This window comes from Mustela lutreola, chromosome 1 (assembly GCF_030435805.1).
Source record: "Mustela lutreola isolate mMusLut2 chromosome 1, mMusLut2.pri, whole genome shotgun sequence".
Taxonomy (NCBI): Eukaryota; Metazoa; Chordata; class Mammalia; order Carnivora; family Mustelidae; genus Mustela; species Mustela lutreola.
This window is the reverse complement of record NC_081290.1, coordinates 192,008,751-192,030,437: the sequence shown is the minus strand read 5'-3', so window position 1 is coordinate 192,030,437 and position 21,687 is coordinate 192,008,751. Positions and strand designations below refer to the sequence as shown.

The following is a 21,687-nucleotide window of genomic DNA, read 5'->3' as shown; positions in this document are numbered from 1 at the left end:
ATTCAACAAGCTTATCCAAATATTTATATTAAAAGGCAAAGGAACTAAAATAGCCAAAATAACTTTGAAAAGAAGATCAAAGTTGGAGAACCTACACGTTCTGAATTTCAAGACTTACTATAAAGCCACAGGAATCAAGACAATGTGATACTGGCAAAGAGGACAGACTCATAGATCAATGGAAAAGAGCATAGAATCTGATTTTCAACAAAGCAGATTTTCAACAAAAGTGTAAAATCAATTCAAGAAAGGATAGTCTTATCAATAAATACTGCTAGAACTGACACTCATATGCCAAAATTAAAACAAAAGACACAAACTCATATACTACACTATATATATAAATTAACTCAAATGAAACAAAAGCTTAAAGAGGAAAACTTAGAAAACATACATGAAAATCTCTGTGACTTGGGTTAGTCAAAAATTTCCTAGATATCACACCAAAAACATGATCTATAAAGGAAAAAAAAAAATCAGTAAGTTCAACATCATCAAAATTTAAGACTTTTGCTTTTGAAAGAAATTGTTGAGAGAATGAAAATGACAAGCCGGACTGAGAGAAAAAATTTACAAAAACACATACCTGGTAAGGAATATATATTGAGTATATAAAGAACTCTCAAAAGCCAATAACTAAAAGAAAAAAACCTACTAGAAAAATGGGCAAAAGATTTTAACAAACATTTCACCAAAGGAATTTGGATGGCAAAAAAAAGCTCATAAGAGTATGTTCAACATTATTAGTCATTAGGGAAACGCAAATGAAAACCACACTGAGATACCACTACACATTTATTAGCATGGCTAAAATTAAAGAAATGAAACAAAACAAACAAAAAGCAGAACAAAAACAGAACAGAAACAATAGAACTGAAAATACCAAGTAGTGATGGGATATGGAGCAACAGGCACTTTCACATATTGCTGGGGGGAAAGCAAAATGGTGTACACTTTGGAAAGGAGCTTAGCAAGTTAAACATACTCTTTCCGTGTGACTCAGCAACTCTGTTTCTTGATATTTACCCCAGAGAAATAAGAACTAATATTCACACAGAAACCTGTGACTGTTTATCAAAGCTTCCTTAATAAATTAAAAAAAGAAAGAAAGAAAAAAGATAAAAAGAAGAAACACTTCAAATGTATTTCAGCTGGTGAATGGCTAAACTGTGTTACTTCTGTATAAAAGCACACTACTGGGTTGCCTGGCTGGCTCAGTCAGTAGGGCACGTGGCTCTTAATCACAGGGTCATGAGTTCAAGCCCTTACTTTGGGCTTGGAGCTTACATGAAAGAAAAGGAAGGAAGGAAGGTGGAAGACTCAAATGAAATAAAATTTGTTAAGAACAAAGAACTGAATGAAAATTAAAATATCTCAAACGGTGGGACGCCAATAGTGTTACGAGTGGAATTTAGAGCATTACATGTTTATTAGAAAAGATTTCATATCAGTTATTAACATTCCTACCTCAAAAACCAGAAAAAGAAGAGCAAATGAAGCAAAATGAAGGAAATAATAAAGATAGTGGAAATACTGGAAGAGATTATGCTGAGTGAAATAAGTCAAGCAGAGAGAGTCAATTATCATATGGTTTCACTTTTTTGTGGAGCATAACAAATAGCATGGAGGACAAGGGAGATGGAGAGGAGAAGGGAGTTGCGGGAAATTGGAAGGGGAGGTGAACCATGAGAGACTATGCACTCTGAAAAACAATCTGAGGGTTTTGAAGGGCGAGGGGAGGGGGGTTGGAGGAACCAGGTGGTGGGTATTAGAGAGGGCACAGATTATATGGAGCACTGGGTCTGGTGCAAAAACAATGAATACTGTTACGCTGAAAAGAAAAAAAAAGAGTGGAAATAAAAATGACTTTTTTTTTTTTTAAAGGAAAACACCACTGAAAACTACAAAACATTGCTGGAAGAAATTAAAAACAAATAAATGAAAAAACATTCCATGTTCATGGATTAAAATATTTAATATTATTAAGAAGTTACACTACTCAAAGTAATATACAGATTCAATGCAATCCCTGTCAAATTTCAACAGCACTTTTTTAAAGAAGATATCTATCTATCTATCTATCTATCAGAGAGAGAGACAGGGTACACAAGCAGGCAGAGTGGCAGGCAGAGGCGGAGCGAGAAGCAGGCTCCCTGGCAAGCAAGGAACCGGATGCAGAACTCAATCCCAGAACCCTGGGATCACGACCTGAGCTGAAGGCAGCAGCTTAACCGACTGAGACACCCAGGGGTCTCTCAACAACACGTTTTTTGCAGAAAAAGAAAAAAATCATCCTCAAATTCATATGGAATATCAAAGGACCCTGAATATCCAAAGTAATTTCAAAAAGGAAGAATAAAATTGGAGGAACTCACATTCCCTTACTTCAAAACATATTACAAATCTGTAGTAATCAAAACAGTTTGGTACAGGCATTAGGACAGACATATAGACCAGTGCAACAGAATAAACAGTCAGAAATAAAACCACATGTACATGGTCAAATGATCTTCAATAAAGGTGCCATGACCACTCAGTAGAGAAAGGACAGTTTCTTTCACAAACAGTGCTGGGAAAATTGAGTATCTGCATGCAAAAAAGTGAAAGTGGACCCTTATTTTAACCCTATACAAAAAGTAAGTCAAAATGCATTAAAGACCTAAATGTACAACCCAAACTATAAAACCGCTAGAAGAAAACACAGGAGAAAAATTTCATTGACATTGGAATTGGCAATCATTTCATGGATATTACATCAAAGCACAGGCAAAAAAACCCAAAAATAGACAAATGGGACAACATCAAACTTAAAAATTTGTGTACATCAAATGATGAGCAGAGCAAAAGCCAACCTACATAATATTGGGAGAAAATATCTGCAAATCATATATCTGATAAGAGGTTAATATGCAAAATATATAAAGAATCCTTTGGGCTCTAAAACAAAAAGTTTAAGAAACTGATTTAAAAATAATGAAGGACTTGGATAAACATTTTTCCAAAGATGGCACACTAATGGCCAAAGGAAATATGAGAAGATATTCATCATTGTTAGTAATCAAAGAAATACAAATAAAAACAACAATGAAATACCACCTCACACCCATTAGGAAGATTACATTAAATAAAAACCTCCCACCCACATACGCAAAGTAACAAGTTTTGATTGGTGGAGAAGTTAAAACTATTGTGCACTGTTGGTGTGACTGTAAAATGATACAACCACTATGGACATAAATACTAAGGTGGTTCTTCAAAAATTAATAAGAGAATTACCATAGGACCCGGCAATCCTATTTCTGGGATCCAAAGAATTGAAAAGCTGGGTCTTGAAGAGATACCTGCACACCCATCTTCATAGCTGAATTATGCATAATAGCCATGAAGTGGAAGCAACCCAAATGTCTACTGATGAATGAATGGTTAAACAAAATGTGGTCTATACATACAATAAAATATTCAACCTTTTAAGAAAAGGTAATTCTGGCACATGCTACAACATGGGTGGCCCTTGAGGACATTATGCTAAGCGAAATTAAGTGAGTCACAAAAAACAAATATGTATGATTTCATTTACATAAGATCTCTAGAGTATTCAAATTCATAGAGACAGAAAGTAGAATAACAATTGCCTGATAGTGACTGCAAGGGGTAGGAGGGAGTGGAAAATGGGGAGGTAATGTTTAAGGAGTATGGAGTTTCAGTTTTACAAATTGAAAAATGTTCTGGAAAATGTTGCTATACAACAATATAAATGTATTTAACACTACCAAACTATACACTTTAAAATCGTTAATATAGTAAATTTTATATTATGTACATTTTACCACAATTTTAAAAAATGGTGAAGATGGTAAATTTTGTTACATGTATTTTAGTACAATGAAAATTTGAAAGGATTTTTAAATGACCCTTCATCCGAATTAACACCAATTGTACACAATCTTTTCCAGAAAACAAAAGAGGAGGGAACACTTAACAACTCACTTTAGGCAGCCAGTGCTACCCTGATAATAAAAGCACATAAAATACAGGTGTTTTGTTTTTTTTTCCAAAAGAAAAGAATACGACACACTAATAGCTCTCATGACCTTATTCACAAAAATCGTCAACAAAATATTAGCAAGCCAAACCCAACAATTTATAAAAAGGAACATACACTACGATAAAGAGGAATTTATGCTACATATGTAATGCCAGTCCAACATTTGAAAATCAATCAATATACCTCCTATATCAATAAGCTAACAAAGAGAAATCATATTAATTGACAAAGAAAAAGCATTTGAAAAAATATGATATTGATTTATGATAAAAACTCTCAGCATTTTAGAAATAGAGGGTAGCTACTTCAACTGCATAAAGAGCAACTAGAAAAATCCACAGCTAACATTATACTTAGTGGTAAAAGGCTGAATGCTTTTCCCTAAGATTGGGAGGAAAGCAAGGATGTCCACTCTTACCACTCGTATGCAACACAGTACTGGAAGTTCTAGCCACTGCAATAAGGCAAGAAAAAGAAAAAGGTCATACAGATTGGAAAGGCATAAATAAAATTTTTGAATTTGCAAATGACATGAAATACTCAGGTGTAAATCTAATGAAAGATTTATAAGACTTGTATGTTGAAAATTACCAAATGCCGATGGAAGAAAATAAAAAGGCCTAAATAAATGAAGAGACATACTGTGTTCATGCATTGGAAGATCCAATATAGTAAATATGTCAACCTTCCCCAAACTGATCTATAAGTTTAAAAAAATTCCTCTCAAAATCTCAGCAAGATTTTTTGTAAACGGAGACAAACTTAGTCTAAAATTTGCATAGAAAGGCAAAAGTCCTAGAATAACTAAAATATTCTTGAAGAATAAAGAAGAATCATTCTATAGGATTTGAAAGATTGTTATATAGTTACAAGACAGTGTGGTACTTGTGGAATAACAGACACATAAATCAGTGGAACAGAATTAAAACTCCCAGATATATATGTATACCCACGCAAATATACTCTACCAACTTCTGTTAAAAGTTGCAAAGCACTGCAATGGGGCAATACTGGCTTTACAATGAACAATGCTGGAAAACTAGACAAAGGTCAAAAAAATGAACTTCAGCTTCAACTTTTTATTTTGCACAGAAATTAACTCTAAATGGATTATAGATTTAAATGTACAATGTAAAACTATAAAACTTTTACAGAAAAAAAAAGAAACAAGAAAATCTTGAGTAACTATGCCTAGGCAAAAGTCCTTGACACTAAAAGCACAATTCATTAAAGGAAAAATAGGTAAACTTATCAAAATTAAAAATTTTTGTGCTATAAAAGATCATGTGAAAAGACCAAAGAGACAAGCTACATACTAACAGAAAATATTTGCAAACCACATATTCAACAAAGAAATAGTATCTAGAATATATAAAGAATTCTCAAACTAAACAGTAAGGAAATAATTCAATCCAAAAAATGGGCAAAAACCATACAGAGGTTTTACAGATACAAATACGGATACAAATAAGCACATGAAAAGATATTCAGATCTTTAACTATCAGGGAAATGAAAATTAAAATCATGAGATATTATAAACCGATGAGAATGGCTAAATTTAAAAATACACCAAATGCCAGCGAGAGAATGCTGCAGAGAAACTTGATCACCCATTTATTACATGAAATGTAAAATGGTACAGCCATTTTAGAAAACAGTAGTTTCTTATAAAACTTAGTATGCAATTACTACACTGCTCAGCAATTATACTCCTGGGCATTTGTCCTAGAGGAATGAAAGCTTATGTTCACAAAAAAACCTATACAAGAATATTCATATATTATGTCCTTTGTAATAACTCCAACCAGAATCAATTCAGACGTTCTTCAGCAAGCAAATGGTTAAATAAACTGTGGTATGTACATAACACAGGATACTAATGAGCAGTGTTGACAAAAGAACATTTATTTTACAACCAAGTTGAATATTCCAGGAATGCAAAGATGGTTCACTATCTGAAAAGTGTATCCCTCAAATTCAGATTCACCTATTAAAACATGTCCATCTCAATACAAAAAGAACATTCTGTAAGAAATCAATATTCATTCATGTTAAAAGAAACTCTTAGAAAAGCAGGGATAGTAAATACCTTAACCTGATATAAAAGACAACTATGAAAAAAAAACAGCAAAAGTCACATTTCATATCGAAATACTGCAACCTGAAGCTTTGGAAGTAGTCCCTTTAAAGTGAGAAACAAGATAAAGATGACCTCTTTTACTGTTCATTTGTAATATTATACTGGAGGACTGTCTACATAGAAACACAAAAGAAAATAGAAATTAACTACTTTTTACACAGGCGAGACTGATGGATACGTGATCAACATGCAAAAATACATAGCACTCTTACACACCAACAAGAAGCAATTAGAAAGCAGTGACAGAAAAAAAAATGATTTCATTTAAAATAGCAACAAAATGCATAAGATGCCTAGAAACAAAATTTAACAAATATGTGCAAGGCCTTTGAGAGACAATTAGAAACACTGCTGTAGGACATAAAAGATGCTTTGAATTAAATGGGAAGATATCCTATGTTCACAGATAAGAAGTCAAAATAGCATCAAGCTGTTAATTCTCCCAAATTAGCCAGTGAATTCAATGCAATCAGAATCCAAATTACAGCAGGATTTTTGTGGTTTTTGATAAGTCAATCCTAAATGTCATAGGGAAGAGGGGCTATAATCTTTAAGGTAACCTGAAAAACAATTAGGTGTGGAAACTTACCCTAACTGGGGGTTCAGAGTCACTATAATCTAGCAATGTGATTTTGCAATTTTGTAATGGTGTAGGAATGGACATATAATGGAATGGAACAGGATAGAGCCAGAACCACACATGCACATAAAAAACAAGACGTATGACAGAGGTGGTATTAAAGATCAGTGGTGAATATTAATTATCCATATCAGGGGGGGAAGCCATCTGGGGGGAAACATCCTTACCATAAACAAAGATAGATTCCAGGCAGAACAGAGACACAAATGCGAAGACACATTTAGAAAAAAATCCAGGAGATTATCTTAAATGATTTTTGGAAAAGATTTTGTTAAATAAGATGGAATAAGAATAAACCATAAAGGATTGATACATTTAATGTTAATATTTTGAAACTTCTTTCCAACAAAAGACAAAGTGAAAAATCAGACTGAGAATCAGCTACAGACTGAGAGAAGAAACTGCAATGCATATTGACAAAGAACTATAAAATCCCACTTCCTAATTTAATGGATATATAAAATACAGTAAGTAGACACCAAGGATCCACATCAAATTCTTGCCAGGGTTCCTAATTGGCATAAATAGGACTGAGAACGGGGCAAAAAAATGACTCTAATTTTATCTGTAATACTATTTCCTTTAATAAAAAAATAAACTTGAAGTAGTAAAATATTAGTAATCACCAGTTCTGAATAATGTGAACACGAGCATTTACTTTTATTATTCTCAGCATTTTTTTAATCCTAAAAAGCAAACGAAAACAAAAAAGATAAAACTGGCCCCCACTGGGGCCAAAACCAAAGTAGAGACATCAAAGACAATCCCCCAAGACCATGAAGTGGGAGGGATGGTTCTTATTCTTTCTTTCCTTTGCAGGTATATGCAAATTCTCATATATAACTCCAATCAAGATTAGGAAGGTAGCCTATCTTCTGCTGGGCTGGGAAAGTGGCAAGAAGTCAAAATAAAGTCCAAGGTAATTGGAATGACAAAGGTTGTAAGCGAAAGGGAAAGCTAACATTTCAGGGGCTCTTCACGGTGCGCCACGGAGAAAGCCCCTTTTGTTTCTCAGGAGCCTGGAAGCCGAATGTGAGGAGTGCTGTGTCATGGCCCTTGTCAGAGGATGATGGAGCCTGGCAGTATGGAGAACCCCAGGAGACTCATGTCCAATGCAGGAATGTTCCTTCACAACAGCAGGTCCTCTGTCTGGAAGGAATATGAAGTAACAGACACAGTACACTAGGATTTCTCCAGCATCCAAGACAAAGTAAGCCTTCATTGAGGTGGTGTCCGAATACAAGCCCTGCTCTCACAATAATGTGAAGATGCAGTCAGTGGTATTTAGAAACGCCATTCGTCTTACAGAGGAAAAACATATTCTCCATGTTTTAAAAAGCCTACCGCTAATGACAGTCCAAGAAACTTTTGAGGAACGTCTAATGCAATCCTTGATGCCATAAATAAGGATTTCCCAGGGCATGGTTTAGGGACTCCTTGGGGCAAACAGAAAGTGAGGTACCAGGGGAGAGTAAAAGTAAAGCAAAGCCTTTTAAGAAAACCTATTTCAGGCTTTGCCACTTCGTCTCTGACAACTGTGTTTCCTCCCAGCAAATAATTGTTCACTAGAGCTATACCTCTTCTAAGTCTTTATGAAAACAAAATTGTAAAGTCTGAAAAAAAGAGTGACACCCCAAATCAGTGAATTTACTTTCTCCCCACTACCATCAAGAGCAAGGGCCATCAGAAACAAGGGCGCCTGGGTAGCTCAGTTGGTGAAGCGTCTGTCTTCAGTTCTGGTCATGATCCCAGGTCCTGGGATCGAGCTCCAAGCTGAGAGCCTGCTTCTCCCTCTCCCTCTGCCTGTTGCTCCCCCTATTTGTGCTTTCTCTCTCTCAAATAAATAAGATCTTTAAAACAAAACAAAAAACCAAAAAGAAACATCTTCCACAAATGGTTCTGGGAAAACTGGACTGCTACATGCAAAAAAATGAAACTGGATCACTTTCTTGTACTGCACACAAAAATAAATTCAAAACAGATTAAAGATGTAAATGTGAGATATGTAACCATAAAACTCCTAGAAACCCCTGAGGCAAGGGAAACAAAAACTAAAATAAACTATTGGAACTATATCAAAATAAAAAAGTTCTGCACTTAGTACCCAAAATACATAAAGAACTTAGAAAATGCAACACCGAAAAAGCAAATAATCCCATTAAAAATGGGCAGAAGACATGAACAGACATTTCTCCGAAGAAGACATCCAGATGGCCAATAGGTACATGAAATGATGCTCATCATCACTCATCATCAAGGAAATGCAAATCAAAACTACCAGGAGATATCACCTCACACCTGTCAGAAAGGCTAAAATCAAAAACACAAGAAACAACAGGGGGTGGTGAGGATGTGGAGAAGGAACACTCATGCACAGCGCTGGTGGGAAAGCAAACTGGTGCAGGTACTCCAGAAAACGTATGGACGTTCCTCAAAAAATTAAAAACAGAACTACCTATGATCCAGCAAACCTAACTACTATACTAGGTCCTTACCCAAAGAAAACAAAAATACTAACTCAAAGAGATACATGCAGCCCTATGCTGATAGCAGCATTATTTACAATAGTCAGAATATGGAAGCAGCCCCAGTGTCCATCGACAAATGAATGGAAAAACAATATGTGAGATATTTATATATATCAGAATATTACTCAGCTGTAAAAAAAAGGATTGAAATCTTGCCATTTGCAACAAGGTGGATGGAGCTAGAGAGTATAATGCTAAGTGAAATAAGTCAGAGAAAGACAAATATATGATTTAACTCATATATGGAAATTAAGGAACAAAACAAAGGAGCAAAGGGGAAGAGAGACAAACCAAGAAACAGACTCTCTCTCTTTTTATTTATTTATTTTTAAAGATTTTATTTATTTTCTTGAGAGAGAGAGCTCAAGCATGAGCAGAGGGAGGGGAAAAAGCAAACTTCCCACTGAGCAGGGAGCCAGACACAGGGCTTGATCCCAGGACCCTGGGATCATGACCTGAGCCAAAGAGAGATGCATAACTGACTGAGCCATCCAGGCGCCCCCCTCTGATGGTTACCAGAGGGGAGGTGGGTGGCGGGATGGATGAAATAGGTGATGCGGATTAAGGAGCATATGCCTAATGATGAGCACCAGGTGATTAAAGTAAAAACTAAAAGCAAAACAAAAACACTCAGAAAAGAAAACAAAACAGAACAAAAAACCGAAAACAAACCACTAAGAAAAACCCACAAAAACACAAAAATCAAAAACAAAGAAACACTTCAATCGAAAAGATACATGATGTGTTGATTTCTAAGAGAAATGTTACATGGTTTTCCTTTTTGTCTCTCTTTAAAACTTAACAGAAGAAGACTGGTATTAGTTCAGTACTAAATAAGCAATTTAAATTCACTCTCTCAGAGGAATTAAGAGATAAAGCAAACACAACATAAAGAAAACTGATAAACACAGGCAATGTGGACAGACACTTGATAAATGGCAAGGTGCAAACGACAGATTCGGACAGATTCATAAGCACGGAGGTTTCTTTCTAAAGAAGATACTCTTCCACCCCTAGAGAAATCAGGGCCATAAATACCAGAAAAAAGGTAGAACATCACAGCATGTTTTTAAAGGACGATTTCAAATTCTAGAGCGAAATTCAGTCCTAACACGTGTACCTTTGTCGAGGGACATAGCAGCCTCCAATGCACACTTCCTTTACCAAAGTAACAGCTATTAAAAAAGGGGTTCTCGCAGCTTCTCCCTCTAAATATAAACCGAAATCTGCCCCCAGGAAATCTCCCCGCCTGAAACCTTTCAGTGATTTCCCACTGCATTCGAGAAAAAGCCCTCATCTACTGGTAGGGCATACCAAAGTCTCTAAGGGCTTGCCCGGGTTCCCACCTTCCTACCCAGCACTGTCTGCCACTACTTCCTCCCTGCTTTTCACCGAGCCCTAACAAACAGCTGCTCTTCACTACACATAAGGACTTGAATTCCTTTCTGCCTGGAATATTCTCCCCTCACTTCACCAGGGTGACTCAATTGTTTCTTGGAAGTACCACCTCTTGCAGGAGAGCTAAGTAACCCTGCTTTGTGCTCCCTGAGCATAATGTGAAGATTCGGGCATTTGACTCAACAGTTGCTATTTTGTTAGGTTGCTATTTTGTTAGCCTCTAGGTGCTGAGGGTATAAGCAAGTCCCTGCTCTTGCAGAGCTCACAGTAAGGCATGGGAAGGGCAGGAGTACAGAAGAAATGCCAGTTAGGTATTGCTCGGTAAGAAAAGTACGAGCCAGTTAAGAGAATCGTAGGGGACAGAGCTGTGCTATTTGAGATAGGCCGATCAGGGAGGCATCCCCAAGGGAGAGAGCCACAAAGCTAATGGGGTACATTCCAAAGAGAGACGACAGTGCAGAGGCTTGAGGTGGGAGCATGCCTGGTGTGTTTCGGAAACAGCATGGAAGTTTTTGTTTTGTTTTGTTTTTCAAATAAACTTGAATTCTTATAAACCAGCTTCTATGTGGAGGATAAACTATAGGAGCAAGGGTAAATTCGGGGAGACCATACAGGAGGGAGACAGGAAGGCTTGAACTAAAGCGAATGGTATAAAGAAACAGATTCTCTCTGTGTTTTTGCAAGTACTAGTGAAAGAAAAAAAAAAAAAAACCACCAATGGACTTGATGTGGGATATGGAAGAAAGAAATCAGGGATGACTCTGAGGTTTTTGTCCTGAGCAGCTGGAAAAACGGAGTGATGGAAAGCTTGCAGAGAGAGGAGCAGATGTGGCAGTGGAGGAGGGGCCGGGAAAGGTAAGGGAGGCGATGGGAAGTTCGGTTTGGAACACATCAGGTTTCCACATCCAGGTGGAGACGTGAAGCAGCACGTCTAGGAATACTAGGCTGGAATTCAAGGGCCGATCAGGGCTGGAGGGTAAGTCTGGCAGTTCTGTCATACAGAAGACGTGAGAGCCACAGCACTGGATAAAAGTAACTAAGGGACGAGGAGAGAAGAGAAGCGATCCCAGGACCAAATCCTGCAGTAACTTTATTTTGAAAGGTTGGGAACATGAAGAGGATCCAGCAAAGGAAATAATGTCTCAAGTGCAGCCCAGATGATGAGGTTCTCGAGAGTAGACACTACTTTTTCGTCTTTTTGTCTCCAAGCTTCTGGCCCAGGCCTCTTGGTTCATAGTAAGTATTCAGTAAATAAATTAAACTGTCCTTTGAAACCCAGCTAGAATCCAGAGTGATTTCCTAGAAATTCCTCTGGTAAAATATAAGGGCCCAATAATTGAAATATGACTGGCCCAGTGAGGACATCTTTCCAAACCCCTGCAGCACACATTGAACTTATTTTGAAAAAGCACACCACTCCTACACAAGCCATGAAAAGACAAGGCACAGATGAAGCTTTAAAAGAAAGAGTCCATTGACTGGAAAAGCAAACACTATGATGTTTAAAGGCCAAGAATCGAGAACAGAGATTTTTCACCTTATGTTATTTCCCAAGGTAAATAAAAATAAAACATATGAGCGATTGCTCAGTTTTTCATGTTAGTCTATTATTACCATAAACATCTACAGTAGAGATGCTAGGACTTTCAGCTCCACCCACCAGTAGAAAACAGTAAGGATAACTGAGTACCTAAAGGAAATTATAAAACTCTTAATTAAGGACATCTCCCTTTTGCCTTCTAAACATTTTACTCTGTCCATCATAAAAGATGGAAATGATTCAGGTAACTGGAGCCTATATTTTATTCTGAGGTAGAAAAAGAGAATATGTAAATTTCTAGATCATCTTCAAAGTCTTCTGTTGCTAAAACGACTAATCACATGGAAACAGATGTGTGTGAGTAATCCAACTGACTCACAAAATAACTTTGCTACCATAAAGGACATTCAACTGATGATAATGGCTTTTTATTCATGCCCTCAAAAGACATATTGGTTAACTTTTCTTATGTCTAAGTTGAGAAAAGGTATGACATATTTAATGACACAAGACAGGAACATGGAAGAAGGAAAAGCTCAGGGAGCCTAACAACAGGAAATGGATGTTGCAGAAGTTGGATTTTATAGGAAAATCAAGTTAAGTACTGATTTTAAAAAGTCCATGGTCAAACGAAAAGGAATGCTTCCTCCAAAACAGGTGGATACCTGCACCCTGCCAGGAAACTAAAGCTCAAACGTGGTTCTGTATGAAACACCGAATTATCCAGAGTCAAGTTCTCACCTTTTACTAACTACGCACTGGGCTAGTCACTGTTCACTGGTATTTTAGGGAGAAATTATGCATATAATTTGGAAGACAATTAAAAAGATAATAGGAATAGTAAATACCCTGTTTACATATCAGTATTAATTCATAATAAATGCATTTTAATATAAATTCCTCTATGTTTATTCACCATTCTATCTTGATATCAGCATGAATGCTATCATAATTTTTTTTTAAAAGATTTTTATTTATTTATTCGACAGACGGAGACCACAAGCAGGCAGAGAAGCAAGGCAGAGAGGGAGGAGCAAGCAAGCTCCCTGCTGAGCAGAGAGTCCCATGCAAGGGGACTTGATCCCAGGACCCTGGGATCATGACCTAAGCTGAAGGCAGAGGCCGCAGCCCACTGAGCCACCCAGGTGCCCCTATAATTCTTTATTAACACAGTTCTTGGAAAATCACACTGGCTCAAAAAATATTTGCTGAGTACACTGATCATTCTATTGGAGAACTTACTAGGAAAAAAAAGGCAGGGGTGCCTTGGTGACTCAGCTGGTTAAACGTCCAAGTCTTGATTGTGTCTCAGGTCAAGATCTCAGGGTTGAGAGACTGAGCTCCCCATCCCTTTCAACAGGCTCTGTACTCAGGGCTTAGTTGGAGGCGGGGGCGGGGGGGTTTCTGCTTGAGATTCTCTCTCTACCTAGTCCTCTGTCCCCTCCTCATTTGCATATGTGCTTGCTCTCTCTCTCTTTCTCTCTCAATAAATAAATAAAACCTTAAAAATAAATTTAAAACAAAAACCCAGACAAAAAACTACCAGGTAACAGGTATTACAGTGGCTATATGTCAATTTCGGCTGCCCAGCATCTGAATGCCCTTCTGAATTGAGAGAAACCCAAGGTGGACAAGAAGTAGGAACTACTTTCCACTAGAGAAGCTATAGAGAAGTAAACATTATTCTTTCCCTGAAAGCCAGAACACAGAAAGGTAACAAACGCACCTAACCATAACTGGAAATACAAAGACATGAGCTGTAACAGAGCTTATGCAGAGCAGATACAGAAGAATCAAGAATTCGAAGGCATGGCTGTAAATGGCGGGGATTGGCGGGGATTGGCGGGGGGCACCGAAGTCTAGCAGCGTGAGATGACTGGCTGGTCAGCAGTTCAGAAGCATCCTGTATAGAGTAAGATACAGAAATCTTGGCTGTGCCTAGCTTTCCATCAGTCCCGCCCTAACCTAATTCTCTAATCTTCTTGTCAATTCTGTGAGCCACACAGTATTCATTATTACTCACTTTTCATTTTACTCACTCATATTACTCAATTCATTTCACTTACTTTCTACCTTACTTAAGTTGGCCAGAGTTGGTTTTCGTTGTGTACACTAAGAAATCAGCAGCAGGGAGATCACCAGCAAGAGCCCCTCAGGTAATTACAGGCAATCTGAAATTGGTTTCTGGCCCAGTAGGGCCTAGTGAGTGTCATATTAGTGTTCCTGGAAGGGATTCTGCAAAGGCCTTGACATGGAGCAGTGAAATAACTAATGCCCACCTGGGGTCTCATGGAAAGCTCAGGGTGATTGAGAGAGTGCTGCATGAGGGGAAGGAAGAAGGCAAGACTGTGAGGTAGAGTATCCGCTACTCTCAAGGAGCAAGCTAGCCTACAATAAGAGAATATTAAGGTTGAATACCAAGGAATTAAGCTCAAAGCACAGACTGAAACCCAGGTACCTTAAAGAAAAGGCTCTTTTCTGGGGCGCCTGGGTGGCTCAGCGGTTTAAGCCTCTTTCTTTGGCTTGGGTCATGATCTCAGATTTCTGGGATGAGCCCTGCATCAGGCTGTCTGCTCAGTGGGGAGCCTGCTTCCCCTGCACCCCCGCCCCTGCCAGGGCCTGCCACTCTGCCTACTTGTGATCTCTGTCAAATAAATAAATAAAATCTTTTTTAAAAAAAGAAAGAAAAGAAAAGGCTCTTTTCTTTCTTACAAAGTCAAGGTAGCTATAAAAACAATGCACAGTTTGATGCTCCAAATTGGTGAATTACAGGTCAGTTAAATTTGTATCCATATTGGGACTATTATATGAAAGTTCAAGCACTGGCTGGAGAGAGAGTGGAGTGGGGAAAGAATGAATTGGAGTGGAGGTTTATACACAGGAAGATGCTGAAGGATGGGAACATCCTGAATCCCCATTCCTCAGGTAGGCCCCCTTGCGAGCAGTTTGAATGAGACTGTTCCTCTCCCGCTTGAGAAGGCAGTAAAATCCGCCTCCTAAAGGAATTACCTTGCATGGGTAAATGAATTCCCACCTGCCTCATCCTTTCACATACACACTCTGCTCTCCTGCCATCAGATCACAGCAGGCTCTGTGGGGCTGACTACAAATGTATCAAAAGAATTACAATAATTTGGTTATATGGACAAAAATACAGGAAATTAGTAGAGGAATAGATTCTGAGCAGGCTGACTGAGGAAGAAGCAATTTCAGATCTCGCTGAGGTTGTTAACACAGTTACCTTACCAGAGATTCTGAGTTCAAAATGCTAGCTTCAGTGCCTGAGTGTGGTTCTACATTTTCGTATAGTTGGGAGGATTAGAAATTGGATTCATGGTGGTCTATGCTAAGGGAAGCTGAGATGCCAGGAATTTGGGGGATGATGTTGAAGGAGGAAATAAAACACTTCAGGACACATGAATCATGGAACCTATTGTCACCCATGACCTTTCACCCATTCTCCATCCACGAACCCTAAAAGGACCCAGAAGACACTTCCTTTTCCAAGGTCTTGACGTCTTTGGAAAATATTTTATAGGCCAGGAAGGTACTGAAATCAGTTTGCTCACTTCAATTTCAGGAAGACTGGAAGAGACTAAGCAGTGACATTCAACCACTAGTGAGTGGTCAAGTAGGCATAATTACATAAGCAGGCAGCAAGGCTAGAGTAGCAATTGAAATAGCTTGAATCTTTTACAGTAGCTAATTGGTCAGAGTCCTTAGGATCAGAATAAATAGGTTATCTCATTTCATGGAGAAAGAAGTGTGTTTTCATTTGTAAAAGGACTACATTAGGACAGGTGAGAATAATTGTTTTATATATGCAACTATGGGGAAAAAGTATATGCATAGATGCTGGATAGTCAAAATGGCAGACTACAAGAGATGTTTTCTTGATGAATTGTTCCTATTTGGGAAAATGTCCCAAGATCAGGGGAAGATTCTACCTCTCACTGCAGAAGCCAAAGTGACAGATAATCCCTCTCCCTATCTCTCTGAAGACAAATGTGAGCACATACCCTAAACACAGCTAATCAATTGGTTAGACACAGATTTCTGATCCTTGGGTAATGAGGCAAAGGTCAGGGAGAGATTATTTTCAGCACAGCCTGTGGCACAGCCGCAAGGGTCCACTGGTGAAGGTCTGGCATTGTGATGTCTAGGGAGGACAGTGCCAGCAGAGACACACTACAAGGTGAAAACTTGGCTATCTTTGCTGCCACCAGTTCCTGTCTACATCTGGTTCCAGCTTGCCTAACAGTTCTTGCAGTTTCTCAGTATTCACCTAATACATTCCTCCTGTGCTTGAAGATGATTTCTGTGCATTTAAGAATACTAATGCAAAGGCCTATATGCATTTTAGGATAATTATGCCATCAGGACAAAAAACAACATACTCTCTATATATATACATGTATATGTGTGTATGCACACATATACACATATACATATACACATATACATACACACCTATATATACACACATAGACACAGAAGATATTATACTAAGTGAGATATATAAATTTTATATATATATATATATAAGTTTTATATATATATATATATATATATATGACTCCCTGTAGCAGATGAAATCAAATAAACTATAATGATGGACTTATGCTCAAAGCCCAGATAGTTACTTCTCCCACTAATAGGCTAGATGAAATCAAATGAAACTATAGATATTAGACTATTTTTTTTACCAAAATAAAACAAAACACTTATGGTTTGTCTCCCTCCCAATCGCCTCTTGTGAAAAATTTAAAAACAAAACGGACAAAATTCATGCTGCTTAACCTAATATTTCTAGGTTGTATTAAAAGGCACAGTAGTATTTATTTCTCTCTACTTCGTTGTTCTTAGCTACCTTTAAAGAGCAATCTTTAAAATTCTTAATTTGTCTAATTTTTTTAAATGTTTGGGCTTTAAAATACTATTAACAAAACCACAAAATCTTTTTATATAGTACTGGTTCAACCTTACAGAGAGTTAACCCCCTCAAAGCCGATAAATAATGGAAAAGTCTGGGGGAATATTAGATATATTTAGTAAGAATGAATTAGAATTGGAGAAATTTGTAACCAGAAGGACGAACTGCTTTGATTCACATACCCTCCTAATTTGCATCCTATTTGTCTAATGCGATTTCATACTATTTGTTAAAGTTCTTAAGGAAAACATACAACATTTTTGGTAAGTGGTTCTAGTTACTAAAACCTAGAAACCAGTCTTTGGGGGTATCTTATTTTTTGTGTATTTACCTATACCATACCAGCTACCTTTCCTTTCAGATTTCTGGAGTATTAAATGTAGCTCCTTCCCAACCATCACACACTGTTTGTGGGAATGCAAATTGGTGCAGTCACTGTGGAAAATAGTGTGGAGATTCCTCAGAAAATGAAGAACAGGGAGGCCTGGGTGGCTCAGTGGGTTAAGCAACTGCTTCGGCTCAGGGCATGATCCCAGGGTCCTGGGATCGAGTCCCGCATCTGGCTCCCCGCTCAGCAGGGAGCCTGCTTCTCCCTCTGCCTGCCGCTCTGCCTGCTTGTGTGCTCTCTCCCTTAACAAATAAGAAAATGAAGAACAGAACTACCATATAATCCAGCTATTCCACTTTTGGGTATTTACCCAAAGAATACACAAACATTCATTTGAAAAAATATATGTGCCCCTATGTTTACTGCAGCATTATTTACAACAGACAAGATATGGAAGCAACTCAAGTGTCCACCAATAGATGAATGGATAGAGAAGATGTGGCACACACAGACACACACACACACATGTACACACAATGGAATATTACTCAGCCATGAAAAAGGATGAGACCTTGCCATTTGCGCCAACATGGATAGACCCAGAGGATATTATACTAAGTGAGATAAATAAGACAGAGAAAGACAAATGCCATACAATTTCACATCTACATGGAATTTAAAAACCAAAACAAACAAGTAAAAAGCAGAATCAGACCTACCAATACGAGACCCGGCAGCTGCCAGGGAGAAGGGGGCTTGAGTGGGAGACACAGGCTTCCAGTGATAGCATGAATTAAAGGTACAGCACAGGGAACATAATGAATGGTACTCTATTAGTGTTGTGTGGTGACAGACGGTAACTATACTTGTGGTGAACACAGCACAACATAGTAACTTGTTGAATCACTATGTTGTAACATGAAACTAACGTGACATTGTGTGCCAGCTATACTCAAATAAAAAAATAAATGACTATTAAAAAAAGGCAGTTCCTCCTCAAACCACATATATTAACTCTTCATATACTTAAAGGTAATTACAAATTGAGCCTTCAGCATTTCTCTTCATACTCGACCATCCTAATTCCTTTAGTATTTCCTCAAGAGTCTATTTTCTAGTCCTTTCCTCATATTCTCTAAACCTAATGCCTATTTGCCAAATCTTCCAAACTGCAGAACTTAGTATATCCTAAAAGCAGATCAATGTGAAGGAAGAGACCAGCTTTGGGGTAGGTAAAGATGTGTCCCTGGAGAAAAGGGTCAAACAGGAATCAATGATATGGAGTATGAATGGAAGTAGTCAAATACTTACCCAACCATTCTTAATACAAGTGCAAGGCTAGAAGAAATACACTGTGGAAAATGAGACAAAATGGGTTTGCTTTGTGTTTTTTCCTTTTTTTTTTTTAAACCTATCACCAAAGTCCTCTAACAGATTATTAGATTTGCTCTAAAACAAGAGTTCTTAAATCGCCTCAATACTTGCTCAAATGTTGTTAAACTGATGAGGGGTTTTTACCTGAATGGCACTTCTTCCTCTGGGACATCCACATAGTAACGGATAAAAAATCTCTCAGAATCTTCTCGCTCACCCTCGGTAACAACACTGCCATTAAGTTTGGAAACTGATGGCAATCTGTAAGTAAAATCAAAATAAAGGCATTTTAAGACAGCGAGAATATTTAGCTTTAGAAGTAAAATCATTGGTTTGAGGCCCCCATCTTACTTTCTTGAGAGGACACATTTGATATAACTACTTACATGAACTAAAGTGGTATAGAATAAAAGGACCAAAAATATCCAAAGTTTCATTTTTAGATGGGACACTGGCCGTTTATAATTATACCTTGCCTTTCAAAATGAGATTCTAGCCAGCACTGTCCAACTTAAATATAATGCAAGCCACAGATATAATTTTAAGTTCCTTAATAGCCATATTTTAAAAAATAAAAATAAAACAGGTGAAATTCATTTTACTAATATATTTTATTTAATATAATAGATTGAGGACTTAATCATTTCAGCATCTAATCAATACTAAAAAATAACTAATAGGATACTTTACATTCTTTTTTCATATAAAGTATTCAAAGTTCTGTGTATATTTTATACTTAAAGCAGCCTTCAGTTCAGACTAACCATAATTCAAGTGCTCAGAAGTCACACAGGGCTACTGGCACCATAGTGGACAGCACAAGTCTACAAGTGGAGGTCAGGACAAATGGGCTCTATTGTTTAGGAATTAATTTATTACCTTTACAAAAGAATTATGTAAAGGAAATAAAGCATAAGGTCTACTACAAGCCTTATTCTTTTTAGAAGAAAAGTATGCCTAAATGTATTTCTTCAGTGTGACATTACTGTGTATATCCACAACTGGAAAGCAGTATGGATCTGCTAGGTGTTAGCTGGGCAGGAAGATCAACAACCTGTTTGAAGACCCACTCTTCCTTAGGGAACCGTAAAGCCCCTTTCAAAACTACTACACAGAGTACACAAAGAAAACAAATGAAAGTTTGTTTTTCTTTACATCTCAGCCAGAATCTTATTGTTGCTAAAGGCTCATACAGAAATCAAAACTCATTTCAGTGGTCTTGGGGAGACAGAGTTAGAGACACGAAAGGCAGGGGAGTCAAAGGAAGAACATAACAGTGTGGTAGTCATGTTTGAGCCCATCTATAGTCAAGAAGAAAACACAGATGCTGCTCTCTTAAGTTTCATATTAATAAAACAGCCAAATTTTTAGGTATTTACACTTTAAATGACCACTAAGTGAATAGAGAAAGTAAAGACAACTGAAACAGAACTCTTTCCCTATTATACCTAATTTTTCTTCATGATCGAAAAGCAGGACTTCGAATATTATAAGTATTAAAAGGTAGAAAAGCAGAATAGATCTGTGAGGGAATGTTTCAGTGGCCTTGGCAGGCCAATTACCTTTCACATCTTTCTCACCATATTGTGTTCCTTTTCTTCTGGACTTCAAGCTACAGAAGCAGCTCCTTCGAGCACTGTCTGTTCAAGAGACAGATAAACTTACAGCGCACTCCCTTCCATTAGTGCATTATCCCTCTAATGAAATAAGGCCCGAGAGAAGAAAGGAGAGTAATCAGGACAACAGACCTGGCTATTACCAATTTCCTCCGCTCCTCGGTGGTATATGGCTGCAGAAGAGGAATTCCTAACAATCTCACTTCTTCAAGTTTGGGGAATGAATTTAGTTTGTCAATGTCTTCCCAGGATTGCAAACCTAATTTGAGAAATATATTACTTAAGTAAATCCAGAAAAGCACACAAATAAGAAGATTAACATAGAAAAAAATTACTTCAATTGATTTCCGAAATGTTAAAGTCCTTCTAAACGTTGTAGTTGGACATCCTGAAAATTTTCTTCATCCAAGGAAAGAACAAAACACAATTAAATACCACAAAAACTTCCCTATAGCCTCTCCTCTCCCTGTGAAGCCAGTGGTCAAGGAGGGAACATTATTCTCCAACACCTCAACACCCCACTAATCTACTGATTCTCCACCCAAATGACTTGTAAAAAGGGTCTCTGGTGGTTTCAGTGGGTAAGATGTATACTGGGCTTATATAAAAAAGCTGATGTGGTCAACTCTGTCGTCAAACATAGACTCACAGAACAGAACTACTGATCCGAGTTGATACTGTCAGACTCAAATCTTTACCTAACAAATTCTCAAATGGGGCAAGGTAAGTAGAATAGAAAACTAACTATTATCTTTCCTACATACTGTCCTCATTTTGGGGAAAGGGAAAACAGATTTTAAAAATAAAACAAACAGGGCACCTGGGTGGTTCAGTTGGTTAAGCAACTGCCTTCGGCTCAGGTCATGATCCCAGAGTCCTGGAATCGAGTCCCACATTGGGCTCCCAGATCCATGGGGAACCTTGCTTCTCCCTCTATCCTTCTCCTCTCTCATTCTCTCTCTCTCAAAAGAATAAATAAAATCTTAAAAAAAAAAAAAAAAAAGTAAAACAAACAAAAAACAGAGAACCTGGTGCTTGCTTCGGCAGCACATATACCAAAATTGGAATGATACAGAAAAGATGAGCACAGCCCCTGCGCAAGGATGACACGCAAATTCGTGAAGCTTCCATATTTTTTATAATA

The 21,687-nt window shown here is 37.6% G+C and overlaps 1 protein-coding gene and 1 non-coding gene across 9 annotated transcripts in view; one reads left to right on the top strand and one right to left on the bottom strand.

Annotated features, from left to right (window-relative positions):
- LOC131837366 (tubulin-specific chaperone cofactor E-like protein) overlaps positions 1–21,687 on the bottom strand; it is a 157,887-nt gene that overhangs the window by 98,463 nt on the left and 37,737 nt on the right. For all 8 annotated transcript variants that reach the window (XM_059183469.1, XM_059183464.1, XM_059183462.1 and 5 more), the window contains 2 exons: positions 20,676–20,802; positions 19,072–19,188 (listed from right to left, as the gene is read on the bottom strand). In XM_059183469.1, the coding sequence (XP_059039452.1) occupies positions 19,072–19,188; positions 20,676–20,802 (244 nt within the window). The remainder of the gene's footprint in view (positions 1–19,071; positions 19,189–20,675; positions 20,803–21,687) is intronic.
- Positions 21,575–21,681, top strand: LOC131822863 (U6 spliceosomal RNA). Its single transcript, XR_009350348.1, has one exon. It is a non-coding gene; the product is annotated as a U6 spliceosomal RNA (small nuclear RNA).